This window comes from Brassica rapa, chromosome A10, assembly GCF_000309985.2.
Source record: "Brassica rapa cultivar Chiifu-401-42 chromosome A10, CAAS_Brap_v3.01, whole genome shotgun sequence".
NCBI classification, from domain to species: Eukaryota; Viridiplantae; Streptophyta; class Magnoliopsida; order Brassicales; family Brassicaceae; genus Brassica; species Brassica rapa.
This window is the reverse complement of record NC_024804.2, coordinates 11518747-11532417: the sequence shown is the minus strand read 5'-3', so window position 1 is coordinate 11532417 and position 13671 is coordinate 11518747. Positions and strand designations below refer to the sequence as shown.

Below are 13671 nucleotides of genomic sequence, written 5' to 3'. Positions count from 1 at the left end.
CGTTAGGGTTCTGATACCAAATATAGTTTCAATATTTTGTATAAACTCACAAGATCATTAAGAATAACTCAATTCTTATTAGCTTAAGAAAACTCTCTCAAAAACTTAAGCTCTCACAAGATGGTCTCTCAATCTCTAAACCATAAGTTATGCCACACCTTGCCATCTCCTTATATAGGAATATCAACTTCCTAATCTCATTAGCTTAACTTATTTAGATAACTCCTAAACAAACATATTTCCTATTTCTTTCACATTCCAAATATCTTTAGAATAGCTTACTCCACAAGCTTTCTTCAAGCTTACTTTCAACAGTATGTTCTTCAAGTTAATAGTCTCGCATCATGAACTTGTTACTGTATCCAAAGCACATAAACATGAAGGATGGACAAACGCAATGCATGAAGAGATGGATAACTATGAAGAAACCAATACCTTTACTCTGGTTTCAAGAACTTCAGATGGCTGACATCTTCTTGAAGGCTCTGCCCTTTGCTTTCAGCTCTTTGAGTTGCGTTGTCTCATACACCAAGTTTGAGTGGAAGTATCAAATCAAATCCTTCAACAGCTACAAAGGCTTTGCTAAACGACAGAAATTCAGGTTCATCAGTAACCAAAGACCGAAATGATGTCGTCTTACGAAATAATTCAGCTGAGTACAATAACTTGGGCCAGTCGAAAGCCCACACAACATTCACAGTCTGTTCAAACAGCTGTTCAAATGTCTTTTTCCTTTCTTTTTTTTCTGAACAACAACTGTCCTTTTTAAAAAAATGTAGAACTCTTCCCAAAGTGTAGACGACAAAAGCAGAGCATCTCTAAGAAAAAATATTTGGAAAGTAGGTAAAGGAAAATGTACGAAAAGTGCGATCCATATCCACAATAGATCACACCATTAGGATCAGACTAATGTAATGAGGTGCTACTACGTAGCCGTTAAATCAAAACCTCGGTTTACTATAAAATAGAGTTGATGTAATCGACATTGTTAGGAAAAAATAGTAAGAATCATTTTAGCTTCAAGACAGTTTTATAGATTTACTTTTAATGCGAACTGGATCTAGCTAGATAGTGTAAAGATCAACAATGGAAACAGTACCCAGCCTTTTCAAGTTCAGAAAATTGACATATGCAGAAAATAAAGACGGACATCATTTTCTAGCTCAGTTCCATCTGTGCCATTTTTCATACGTGCTGCATAGGCGTCCATCTTATTCCAAATTTCTTATTAGCTGTCAAGGGCATCTGAACTGGTTGCGTCCACCATTTGACATGTATGATTTCCTTGTCAATTTGGTTTCGTTTGGTGACACAAATTCATGGTTACTTGGATTTTTATTAGTTTGTTACATGTTATACACCACGTGGAGAGCATTTCTCTCTCGTTTATAACAAATGTAGTTACTGCCACTCTCAAGAGAATATATAACAAGGGAAAAATCGCATTTAAAAACTGAGAGTGACACTTTGTAACACTTTAAATCCTGAAATTTTTTTGCTAGAACGTTAAACCTTCAAAGTGATAATTTTATCATAACAAACCTCAAACAACGTTTTCCTATTCATAGGCGACCGGTACTGTTCATTTTACAGGTTAAAATGATGAAGTGTCGTTTAAAAAAAAATATTAATAAAAAATAATAAAAATACATAAAAATTCGAATAAAATTAAGACAAAATGTGAAAAATTGAAAAAAAAAATTAAAAAAATCTAAAAAATAAAAAAATAAAATTTAAAACTTAAAAATAAAATAAAACACAATATTAAAAAATCTAAAAAATTCAAAAAATTCAAAAATAAGATCTAAAATTAAAATGTAAAACTTAAAAAACTAAAATTAAATTTAAAAAATTCTTAAAATTCAAAAATAATTTCAAAAATATTAAATATATATAAATATAAATAAATATATAAATATATATTTATTTAATTATTTGTATTTATATATCTAGTGTATAAGAGTCTTTTGCATCTTTAATGAAATATTTTGGTCATTTTCCTTCTTAGAATATTTTTTTGGGAAAAAAAATTAAAATAATCTAATTGAGAGAATTATTAGCCCCATGTGTGGCCACAACAATTAACATGGCGTGAAATTGGTGGCCCCCCGAGATGCTCTCTTCGGAGGTGTACTTAGGTGCTAGTCGGGCTACATAAGGTGTTCGGATACCCGGGTTATAAAAAAAGGTTTTTGATGGTAGCAAGTTTGAATTTTTTGTTTAAATATTTACAGTTTTTTTTAATTTTGAATTTTAGATCTTATTTTTCAAATTTTAAAATTTTATTTTAGATTTTAAACTTGAAATTTTAATTTTAAATCTTATTTTTCAATTTTTATAATTTTTAAATTTTATTTTAGTTTTTAAAATTGACATTTTAATTTCAGATCATATTTTTCAATGTTTCTAATTTTTAAATTTTATTTCAGTTTTTAAATTTGACATTTTAATTTGAGATCTTATTTTTCAATTTTTATATTTTTAATACTATATTTATTTTTAATTTAGAAATTTGAAATTTTTTTTTTGAAATTCAGATATTTGAATTTTTTTTAATTTTTGTACAATTTTTCTAATTTTATTCTTAATTTATGTATTTTTTATTAATTATTTTTTGAAAAAAAAACCGACACCTCATCATTTTAACCTATAAAATCATTTTAATCTGTAAAATAAACAGTACTAGTCGCCTATGAATAGGAAAACGTTGTCTGAGGTTTGTTATGATAAAAATGTTATTTTGAAAGTTTAAAGTGCTGAAAAGTCACACTATCAGTGTGTAAAATGCGCCCATATAACAAGTAACGGATCCATAAAATAGTTAATGGTTAATAAGACCTAAATATATTAATTGTAGAAGTGTGGGGTGGGGTGGGGTGGGGTGGGGTGGGGTGGGGTGGGGTGGGGTGGGGGGGGGGGGGTGATAGTCCAAGGTTTTAAAAATATTTATAATAGGTCTGAAGTTCGATTCGTTGAGGATATACTATTTTTGCAGATGATAAGATGTAAACGTTTTTAGAAGAAGTTTTAAGGGGGGGGGGGGGGGGGGGGGGGGGGGGGGGGGAACCAGACCACCTCAAACTTGAGTAATAGATCAACCGTTTGACGTCAAAAAAATAATACAAAGTGCATAATTTTTCTAGCAAGTTTTTTTACGTAATAGAATAGGAAATCCCCTATATATTAAAAGAGAAGCATTACAACATATTTTTGTAGCCACATGTCATCACCACAATCATTCTTAGAATCCTTAGAAAAATATGTTGGTCCATATAAATATATAATAAGCTTTTTATTAAACTAACTATAAATTAGTCATAAATATTCTTCATTGTTTCCTTAAATAAAAATCACAGAATTACCTAATGTGACTAAAGTGTATATGACAATTAATGATTTTGAATAATAAATATTTGATAAAAATTAATTTGTTCTCTATCATTTTTAAAAAATTTAACTTATTAAATAAATTAAACAACCAGATTAACTATATAATAAAAACTTAGATTTTTTCGTATATGTTATATTTTGAATTTTAAAAACGAATACAAATGACTAAAGTTGTTAAAAGTCTCACATTGAAATTTTTGTGATCCATGGTTTAAAATTTATGTTATAACAAGATATAAATGATTACGAAATTACATAAGGAAGTCTCATTTAATAAATATTATATATATGTATATTAATATTTTTTAAATAAATTATATACCATATAAAATACCTAAGTATTTTAATTTTGAATTAGCTTTGAATTTTTTTGATAAACATTTTAAACAATTATTGACAACTTAATATTTAGATTTTAAACTTTGCATTGAATGTTTTTAAAATTATAAATTACTAAAACTATTAAACATCCCACAAATGTTTTTTTTGTTATCATTGATTTAAAATTTTTGTTATAAAGAAATACAAACGATCAAAAATAATATGAGTATAAAATATCTTTTAACAAATGTCAATATTAAAAATGTACTATATATAATATCATTTAAACTTAATTTTATAACATATAAAATAGAAAAAAGTGTTTGTTTGGATTAATAAAATTTATTTAAGTATTTGTACCAATTTAATTATATACGTAATAGTTACTAAACTTTTAATTATTCAATATATATTTATTATTTCATAATATGTAAAAAATATATAATATTTAAAAATAATTTATATATAATATTCATTCCGCACAAGACGCGGATCTTAACCTAGTCTAAAATATATTCTAGGTGATCTCGTAATCACCCAGATCTCCTAATAATTTTTTTTGAAACAATACGAAATATAATTCATGTGATATCTAAAAAAATGAACTCTATATATATATATATATATATATATATATATATAAGGGACTAGCAGTGCCCCATATGAAATATCATTCTCACTTACAGCTCTTCTCCACAAGGTCTCTCCTCTTTCTCCTCCTTTTTCTACGTTTCTATATTCACATTTTTGTCGATATTTTCTATTCATGTTAGTAAAATTTAACGAATAGGGTTGTCCTTATTTTGATATTTTAGTAGTTAACATATAATTTTATCCTTGTTTTGATACTACTATGTTGTTGCTTCAATTTTCAGGTTTTCTGAGTGATGGAAATAATGTCCCAAAGGGTGGTGATGTCCCAAAGGCTGGGGCCAATGGGTGGTAACATGGGAGCAGCATTCGACGATGGTGTTTTTGACGGTGTGAAGAAAATAGTTGTCGGAAGAGACCAGGGATGTGTATCATATATCAAGATCGAATACGAAAAGGACGCGAAATTTGAAACCCGTGAACACGGGACGATTCGGGGGCCACTACAAGAGGTAACTAAATAATCGTGACTTCGTTATTCTTCAATAGATTGTTATCGAAAACTTCAGAAGCTAATAATTTGTTTGCTTTTGATGGAAAATGAAATCCAGTTTGCTGTAGAATATCCCAATGAATATATAACATCCGTTGGTGGAAGCTTCGATCTTGTTCCATTCTATAACGCAGTGCTGATCAAATCGCTAGTCTTCTATACCTCATATAGAAGAACCTCTCCGACCCTCGGTGTGGCTGGAGGAAGAGCTTTCTGGCTCGAGGGTAGAACTGGAGGAAGGCTTCTTGGTTTCCATGGACGCTCTGGTCAAGCTCTTGATTCCATTGGACCTTACTTCTTCGCTCCAAATCCTCCTCTTAGGCATTTCGAACGCCAAGGTGGTAATGGAGGGACTCCATGGGACGATGGTGCTTACGATGGTGTTAGAAAAATATTAGTGGGCCGAGGTGGCAGGTTTGTGAGTTATTTTAGGTTTGAGTATGCGAGAGGCGAAAGAATGGTACCACATGCTCATGGGAAGAGACAAGAGGTTCCACAAGAGGTAAATTGCTGATACAAATTCTAAGTTTAGTTTCGTTTTTACAGAAATATTCTGAAAATAAAATAAAAAACTTTGGTTGCAGTTTGTGGTTGATTATCCTCATGAACATATTATATTGGTGGAGGGAACAGTCGATGTCTGCCTTACGTCGGTTATGTTTAAGACATCAAAAGGAAGAACCTCCCGTGTTTTTGGGAATGTGGTTGGTAGGAAATTTGTGTTTGAGGAGAAAGATTTCAAGATTGTCGGATTTTGTGGTCGATCTGCTGATGCTATTGATGCTCTTGGTGCACATTTTGGCCCTCTTCGCACTCCAGCTCCAGCCCCCGGTCCAGCTCCTGCCCCTGGTCCTGCTCCCGCTCCTGGTCCAGGTCCCCGTCCATCTCCTGCTCCCGGTCAAGGTCCCCGTCCAGCTCCCGGTCAAGGTCCCCGTCCATCTCCCGCTCCTGCTCCTGGTCCAGGTCCCCGTCCAGCTCCTGCTCCCGGTCAAGGTCCCCGTCCAGCTCCCGCTCCTGCTCCTGCTCCCGGTCAAGGTCCCCGTCCAGCTCCCGGTCCTGCTCCCGGCCAAGGTCCCCATCCAGCTCCCGCTGCTGCTCCCGGTACCAGTGCCACTCCAGCTCCAGCTCCAGCTCCCACTACCACACAGATAGGACCGGTCGGTGGTGAGAAGGGAAACACATTTGATGATGGTATTTTCGATGGTGTGCAGAAAATAACTGTGGGGAAAGACATATACAGCGTAACTTATATCAAGATCGAATACGTAAAGGATGGAAAAGTCGAAATCCGTGAACACGGGACAAATCGGGGGGAGCTAAAAGAGGTCAAAACAAATAAATAAATTTGTGATTTTGGTTAACATTCATATTCGACTCGTATGCCTCATACGCCTCGGTGAGAAAGGACTCTCCCAGGCACTATTCCCAAAGTAAGAGAGACGACTTTAGACAACGGTTGAAAGCAGGACAGTGACTACTCGTATCTTTGCTCAAACCGGAAAGTTCTCATCGGTTTCTTCATGGCTCTTTGATGAAAACCCTACTTCTTTACCTCAAGTAGCATCCTCCACGAAGCTCATCTTTTCAAACCTCATGCCTCAACAAGTTTTACTCCACAGATCTACGGCTTTCTTTTGCATCTAGCATCTAATACACTCAAGAAACGTCAAGCTGGTATCTAACATCCCCACTTCCGTGCAGAACAAGACTTCCGTCTCACCAGATTACTGAAAAGTAAAGATGGCAAGAAGATTGACATGGGATGAGAAAGGCAAAAACCAACTGGTAGAGAAAGATGAACCTCTTATCAAACGAATCAAGGCGCCCTACGTTGATAACTCTGCTCTCATCAAAGATAATGCGCTCACACTGATTGGAAGAACCACTAACCCTCAGGAACAGAGAATTTGGGCTCTTATCCCTGCCCTCCCACGCAAATGGCAACTACAAGGGAGAGTATCAGGCTCAGATCTGGGAAATGGCTGCTTCCAATTCAGATTTGAAAGAGAAGAAGATCTAAAGCGAGTTCTGGAAAACAGACCCTACCACTTTGCGTACTGGATGGTCATACTCCAACGATGGGAACCAGTCATCTCAGCGACTTTCCCCTCGCAGATCCCGTTCTGGATCCGAATAAAAGGACTACCCCTCCACTTCTGGCATGAAGATATGCTGCGCGACATAGGGAAGGATCTGGGAACACTCATGAATCATGAGCTCACAAAAACCTTGGCGAGAATCCAGGTTCTAGTCGATGGACTTAAACCATTGGTTAAAAAATCCATCGTCGAGTTTGACTCTGGAGAGGAAAGCTTAATTCATCTGGAATACGAGCGCCTAGAGAACCACTGCTCCCTCTGCAATGCCCTCTCCCATCTCAAGAAAGATTGTCCTAGCTTCACAGGAGATAACCAAGCTACAACTCAGCACCAGGAAACAAAGGTGAGAGAGATGAGCGAGAGAGATCTTTCTAATGCCAGACCCCTCCTCTACAGCAACATGGAACAAGATCACACCTCATTGCATCGTGAGGGAGAAAAGCAGGGGACTACGACCAGAGAAACCAGAAGCCCTAGGCCTTTCAAAGATAGAGTTGACAGACATGGCAATAGCTTTGGTACTAGAGTCGCTACAAAACAAACAAGAGTTCCACCTCCCACAAAAAACATGATGTCCAAAAGCGATATAGCAGAAACTTGGAGGAAAGATTCTAACCTCAAAGAACCGGAACCCGTGATCTACTCATCTCCTTCCTACACAACAAGAAGAGAACCAGCTGCAATAAGAGAACACTACAAGCGGGCCCCTTTCCCACAAAGGGAACTCAAAGAATGGAGAGTAAAACCTACGACAGTAACGGTCCCTGAAGCACAAAAAGATAGCTCAAATCATTTGGAGCGTCGTGACTCCAGAACCGAACCTCTACAACTCCAATACCACCAAAGCTCAGAGGGACAACAAACTGAAGAGGAAATTCAAAAGGACCTTCACGAAGCAACTATGCTGTACCTGAGCTGCTCAGACCCCACAGAGGCAGCAGCCAGAAGGCAGAGAGTAAAGTTTGGAGATGATAGAGGCCAGGTAGAAGAGACCACAGCTGCACTGCTAAAAGCCCAAGGCCGCCGAGAGAACTACCTAGCGCCTGAAGAAACAAGACATAACCATGTCACTATTAGATCAAAAGAGCAAGTCTTGGAGGATCTTAATGCAGTTACACTCCAATACCTTAGCTGTTCAGATCCTACTGAAGCTGCAGCTAGGAGACAACGGGTCCTTAACAGTGAGGCGTCAGGCTTAGTGGAAAAGACAGCAGCTTCAATCCTAGCTTCGGAAACAACCCCGAGACGCCCGCTTTCACCTTGGGAGCAAGGCATCAAGTCAATAAGCCCACCGGGAGAGGGGTCTCTTATGGGACTACGTCAAGACCAAATCTTCACCCCCATCCCAAGAGAAGAAGAAGATCTAGGCTTTGACCCACCTTATAGTGTTGAACCTGCCCAAATTAACACTCTCCGGGTGCAAGAAGTCAGAGAACACCCTGCACGCATTAGATCAATTATTGTTAGCCCCCCTGAGACGACGGAAACATCTCCTCTGCAACAACAGTTAATCCCTGAGCTGCAGGAGGAAGAAACTCTTAATGACTTCCAAAACAAAGTAAGGGAAAGAACGGTGCGACATCATAAAGCAAGATCACCACGAAGCGGAACTAATGTCCTGCGAGGAGCCAGCACAAAGAAAAGAAGATTATCACAAATTCTTCACTCACCAGGAGCTAACAAAAAACAAAAGAATGATGTACCAAACAAAGGACGTACTCGCGGGGAAGCTTCAAAGTCGGGTAACAAGGCATCAGAGAACCCAAAGAACCCACCTATCCAACTAATTCCAGCTATGTCGAAGAAGAAAATGGATTTTCGGGTTCCCCCTCCCCAGGCTCCTTAGTCGTTCTGAGCTGGAACTGTTGTGGGTTGGGGAACCCCATAACAGTCCAGCGTCTGAAGGAGCTTCGGAAAAGGAAGTCTCCTGACATAGTGTTCCTAATGGAAACAAAGAACTCAGAAGAGATGATTAGGAAGGAACTCCCCTGGCTGAAAGAGGAAAATAACTGCATAGTTCCCCCCATAGCCCCGGCGGTGGTGGTCTGATTCTCAGTTGGAAAAAAGACATTGATCTTACTGTCCTTTCTACGACAGACAACTTCATTGAAACGAGAATCAGTTCCAAAGGAAAGAGCTTCCTGACTACCTTTCTTTACGGAGAACCTGATCACACAAAACGTAATGCAGTCTGGAACGAGCTAACTACTCTACATGCTAACCTAAAGGAACCTTGGTTCTTAACAGGGGATTTCAATGAACTGCAAGATAATAGTGAGAAAAAAGGAGGACCAGAGAGAGCAGAAGGCACCTTTGGAGCCTTCAGAACATTCCTATCTGAAAATGACCTGTTTGATCTCAAACATTCTGGTAACCCTTTCTCTTGGAGGGGTAAAAGAGGTGCACACCTTGTTAGATGTCGCCTCGACAGAGCTATGAGCAACCCAGAATGGATGGAGCTCTTCCCCTCCTGCCGCTGTCAATATCTTAAATTCGAGGGATCTGATCACCGCCCTATCCTCTCCTACCTGGATACAACAAGAAAGAAAGGCCATAACTTATTCCGCTATGACAGACGCCTAAAAGATCAAAAAGAGATTAAAGAATTGGTAGCGGAGATCTGGCAAAACTGTACTTACCTTGGAGTAGAGGCTAGACTCGTCTTAGTCCGCAGAGCAATTTGTAAATGGTGCAAGCTGTTCCAGGAAAATAGCAAACAAACCATTGAGAATCTACGAGTAGAGCTTGATGATCAGATGACTAAGGACGACCCAGATGAGGACAGGATCCAAGATATCAATAAACTCATCCTAAAAGCTTATAATTCAGAAGAAGCATACTGGAAACAGAGAAGTCGACTTCTTTGGCTAACTCTAGGAGACTCAAACTCTGGCTATTTCCATGCAGTGACAAAGACGCGAAAGGCAAGAAACAGGCTAACGGTTATGGAGAATAAGGATGGCATACCTGTCTATGAAGAAGACCAAATCTCAGCGTTAGTCTGTTCCTACTATGACAACCTCTTCACTGCAAATCAAAGAGGAGAAATTTCTTCAACGATCTCCCAAGCGCTCAAGCCCTGTGTAACTCAGGAATGGAACGAGCTGCTTACCAGAGACCCATCACCGGCTGAAATAAAAGAAGCACTCTTTGCAATCCACGCAGATAAGGCTCCCGGGCCTGACGGGTTCTCAGCAAGTTTCTTCCACTCAAATTGGGAGACCATCGGCCAATCGATCATCACTGAGATCCAAGAGTTCTTCTCCACGGGCGTATTGTCACCAACATTGAATGTGACTCATGTTAGGCTGATCCCTAAGACATTAGGAGCGAAAAGAGTGGATGAATACCGACCTATAGCTTTGTGCAATGTGTACTATAAAGTCATCTCTAAGCTCCTATCCTTGCGCCTGAAACCCATACTTTGCTCCATAATCTCAGAGAACCAATCCGCTTTTATTCCTGGAAGGGCAATAACAGATAATGTTCTAATTACGCATGAGGTACTGCAATTTCTCAAGACTTCACAAGCTAAAAAACAGTGTGCAATGGCAGTCAAGATGGATATGTCAAAGGCCTACGACAGAGTGGAATGGGAGTTCATAGCTCAAGTAATGAAACGCCTAGGTTTTCATGAAAAATGGATCAATTGGATCATGCAGTGTATCACATCGGTTTCCTACTCCTATCTGATAAATGATTCAGTCTATGGTCTGGTCAAACCTCACCGTGGAATCAGGCAAGGAGATCCGATCTCGCCGTACTTGTTCATCCTATGCGGAGAGGTCCTCTCAGGCCTTTGCAGAAAAGCGGAGTTAGAAGGATCAATGCGGGGAGTTCGAGTTGCTAGAGGCTGCCCCCGAGTCAATCATCTACTTTTTGCTGACGATACAATGATTTTCTGCAACTCAACTTCAGAAAGCTGCCTAGCCTTACTACGGATACTGCGAGATTATGAAAGTGTATCAGGTCAAAAGGTTAATATTGCCAAATCTGCAATCAACTTCTCATCAAAAACACCCCCTGAGGTAAAACAAGCAGCAAAAGACTTATTGGGGATCCAAAAGGAGGGTGGGATGGGTAAATATCTAGGCCTACCAGAGCATTTCGGAAGAAAAAAGAAGGATTTATTTACCTCGATAGTTGATAGAATCCGACAGAGAGCTGCGAACTGGTCAACACGCTTCCTCTCGAGAGCAGGCAAGCTCACCATGCTCAAAGCGGTCCTTACAGCTATCCCAACCTATGCAATGTCTTGCTTCATACTACCCCAGAGCCTCTGCAACAGAATCCAATCATCATTAACGCGTTTCTGGTGGGACAAATCTCCTGACAAGAAGAACATGTGCTGGGTAGCATGGGGAAAACTTACACGACCAAAAAAGGCAGGAGGTCTTGGGTTGCGAGATATCCAACGGTTTAATCAAGCGTTACTTGCAAAAGTAGCTTGGAGAATATTAACATCACCACACTGCCTTCTAGCTAGAGTACTCACCGGGAAGTATTGCCATAAGAAAAGCTTCCTGGATGTACAGACCCCAGCAGTTTGCTCGCATGGATGGAGGAGCATTTTGCACGGTAGAGACCTACTCCAAGAACACCTAGGAAGAGCAATTGGCAATGGTCAGAACACTAGACTCTGGAAGGATCCGTGGATCTCACTCCAAGCCCCATTAAAGCCCTATGGACCAGTACAAGAGGCGGGACTGGACCTCAGAGTTTCTGATCTACTAACGGATGACCTTCAGTGGAACAAGGATAAGATCGATAAGTTCTTACCAGACTTTACAAAGCAGATCCAGTGTCTTAAGCCAAGCAAGGAAGGTGCAGAGGATATTTACGTGTGGCTCCCCCTTGAGTCTGGTGTCTACTCCACTAAGTCGGGTTACAACTCTAAAACCCAGCTCAATGCACACACACACCTGCAACAGAGAACCTCAAATCCTCCTCCTAACCTGGAATTCGACTGGCTGAAAGATGTGTGGTCAATCAAAACAGCGCCAAAACTTAAGCTTTTCTTATGGTCGATTATACAGGGAGCTTTACCTCTAGGATCAGAACTCCAACGTCGAGGTATGATCAATGCTGCTGCTTGCCCCCGCTGTAAGAAAGAGGAATCAGCTACCCATATATTCTTCCAGTGCCCCTTTGCCAAAGAAGTATGGCGCCACATTCCTCTCAACTCATCAGTTCACCTAGCTGATGCAGAGACTTTTGAATCCTATATGGGGCAATTCCGAAGCGCCCTCTGTCTCCCTCCTACAGGCATCAGATCACCAGTGCTCCCGTGGATCTGCTGGTCACTATGGACGGCAAGAAACAAGCTGATTTTCGATGATAAAACGGCTCAACCACTCGAAATAGCGACAAAAGGGCTTGCAGCTGCACTTGAATGGGACCTAGCTCAGAGCACCGATCAATTGAAGAGAAACCAAGTATTCCCCCAAGCTCCAAGCCGACGACAAATACCAGGAATCCAATCATACCCCTCTTGCTTCGTAGACGCAGCGTGGGATGCCTCCTCCAACCGAGCAGGTATCGCTTGGCATTTCACCAACGATCTAGGGACCAACTCTCCTCCAGGATCCCAGATCATAGACAATGTGGCTTCCCCCCTCATGGCGGAATCGCTGGCGCTCAGACAAGGAATCAAAGAAGCCCTAAGTCTAGGGAAGAAGTCAGTTTCGTTTCACTCCGATTGCGCAACGCTCATCAGAGCAATCTCAACCCAAAGTCAGATCAAGGAGATCTATGGTGTTCTTCAGGATATCAAGCATCTCTCAGCAAACTTTGATCGCATCCAATTTCTGCATATCTCCCGTTCCCAGAACAGAGAGGCAGACTATCTAGCTAAAGTGGCCCTTAAGGCCCATCCGTTTCCTTCTTGCTTTGTTATGGGCTAGCCTTTGGGTCTAAACCTTCATTTGTTTCAGTTTTTAAGTTCTAATATATTCAGTTGTTCAAAAAAAAAAAGGTTAACATTCATATTCGATTGGTTTTCTTCGAAGAACTTAATCATTAGTTTTTTTTCGTGATGGAAAATGAAATCCAGTTTTCCGTGAATAATCCGAATGATTATATCACAGCCGTTGGTGGAAGCTATAATCATATATTCAACTACGATACAACGCTTATCACATCGCTATACTTCACAACCTCGAAAGGATTTACCTCTGCATTATTCGGTGAGATGAGTGGAGAAGAATTCAATCTAAAAAGTGAAAATGGAGGAAAGCTTCTTGGATTCCATGGACAAGCTGGTCATGCTATAGATGCCATTGGGGCTCATTTCGAAAGAGGTTCTGGCATTTGAAGGAAGTTAAGGAGAAAGGTTACTAGATCATTCGGTTCAATGAAAAGGCTGGTGATTTGGTTCATCAGATGGGAATCTATGTCGTTTCCATTATAACCAATTAGAGACTTTTACTCTTTAGTTTCCTCTTTCTCTTTGTTTCTAGAAAATAAGGTCACTCAAACGTCTGAGTTCTGAATGACTTTTTTTTTTTTTTGTCAAGCTTTTCAGCTTTTAACTATGTTTATGTGTGTATTAATATTTACTGTATTAGTCGCTTAAAGTTATCATGTGATGTGTGTGGTGTCGTTTGCCGATTATAATAAAGAATGTTACTTTTCAATATCTTTTTATTTTGGTTAGTTTCTGTGTTTTAGTTCTTACATGTGAAAAAATTTATTTTTAAAAAAACGAGATACTTTTAG

The 13671-nt window shown here is 39.3% G+C and overlaps 1 protein-coding gene and 2 long non-coding RNA genes across 31 annotated transcripts; 1 reads left to right on the top strand and 2 right to left on the bottom strand.

Moving 5' to 3' along the window:
• Nucleotides 1-57: 57 nt before the first annotated feature.
• LOC103845082 lies at nucleotides 58-1811 on the bottom strand. Its single transcript, XR_628448.3, has 2 exons — nucleotides 436-1811; nucleotides 58-356 (listed from the first exon to the last, which is right to left on the bottom strand). It is a non-coding gene; the product is annotated as an uncharacterized LOC103845082 (long non-coding RNA).
• Nucleotides 1812-4334: 2523 nt separating this feature from the next.
• Nucleotides 4335-13534, top strand: LOC103845081 (myrosinase-binding protein 2). 7 transcript variants are annotated; one of them, XM_018655273.2, is made up of 6 exons: nucleotides 4335-4411; nucleotides 4587-4814; nucleotides 4914-5357; nucleotides 5440-5758; nucleotides 5849-6180; nucleotides 13007-13534. In XM_018655273.2, the coding sequence occupies exons 2-6, from the start codon at nucleotides 4599-4601 to the stop codon at nucleotides 13265-13267; spliced, it is 1572 nt and encodes a 523-aa protein (XP_018510789.1). In that variant the 5' UTR covers nucleotides 4335-4411; nucleotides 4587-4598; the 3' UTR covers nucleotides 13268-13534. The 7 variants fall into 7 exon arrangements, with proteins under 7 accessions (XP_018510789.1, XP_018510788.1, XP_033137392.1 ...); XM_018655272.2 differs by having other exon boundaries at nucleotides 5440-5776; nucleotides 5831-6180; XM_033281501.1 differs by having other exon boundaries at nucleotides 5440-5782; nucleotides 5831-6180.
• LOC103845080 lies at nucleotides 6247-12241 on the bottom strand. Of its 23 annotated transcripts, none has more exons than XR_004452253.1 (15): nucleotides 12001-12241; nucleotides 11734-11924; nucleotides 11327-11555; nucleotides 11090-11233; nucleotides 10683-10898; nucleotides 10067-10416; nucleotides 9922-9981; nucleotides 9594-9650; nucleotides 9266-9482; nucleotides 8081-8393; nucleotides 7865-7997; nucleotides 7701-7777; nucleotides 7571-7608; nucleotides 7372-7484; nucleotides 6247-7271 (listed from the first exon to the last, which is right to left on the bottom strand). It is a non-coding gene; the product is annotated as an uncharacterized LOC103845080 (long non-coding RNA). The 23 variants fall into 23 exon arrangements; XR_004452247.1 differs by having other exon boundaries at nucleotides 6247-7251; nucleotides 7705-7777; XR_004452251.1 differs by having other exon boundaries at nucleotides 6247-7247; nucleotides 7705-7777.
• Nucleotides 13535-13671: the final 137 nt, after the last annotated feature.

Coding starts and splice junctions, on each gene's coding strand:
- LOC103845081 (XM_033281500.1), top strand. CDS start 4,599: ATGGAAATAATGTCCCAAAGGGTGGTGATGTCCCAAAGGCTGGGGCCA. Junction 5,358..5,439: donor GACAAGAGGTTCCACAAGAG/GTAAATTGCTGA, acceptor CTTTGGTTGCAG/TTTGTGGTTGATTATCCTCA. Junction 6,181..13,006: donor ATCGGGGGGAGCTAAAAGAG/GTCAAAACAAAT, acceptor AATGAAATCCAG/TTTTCCGTGAATAATCCGAA.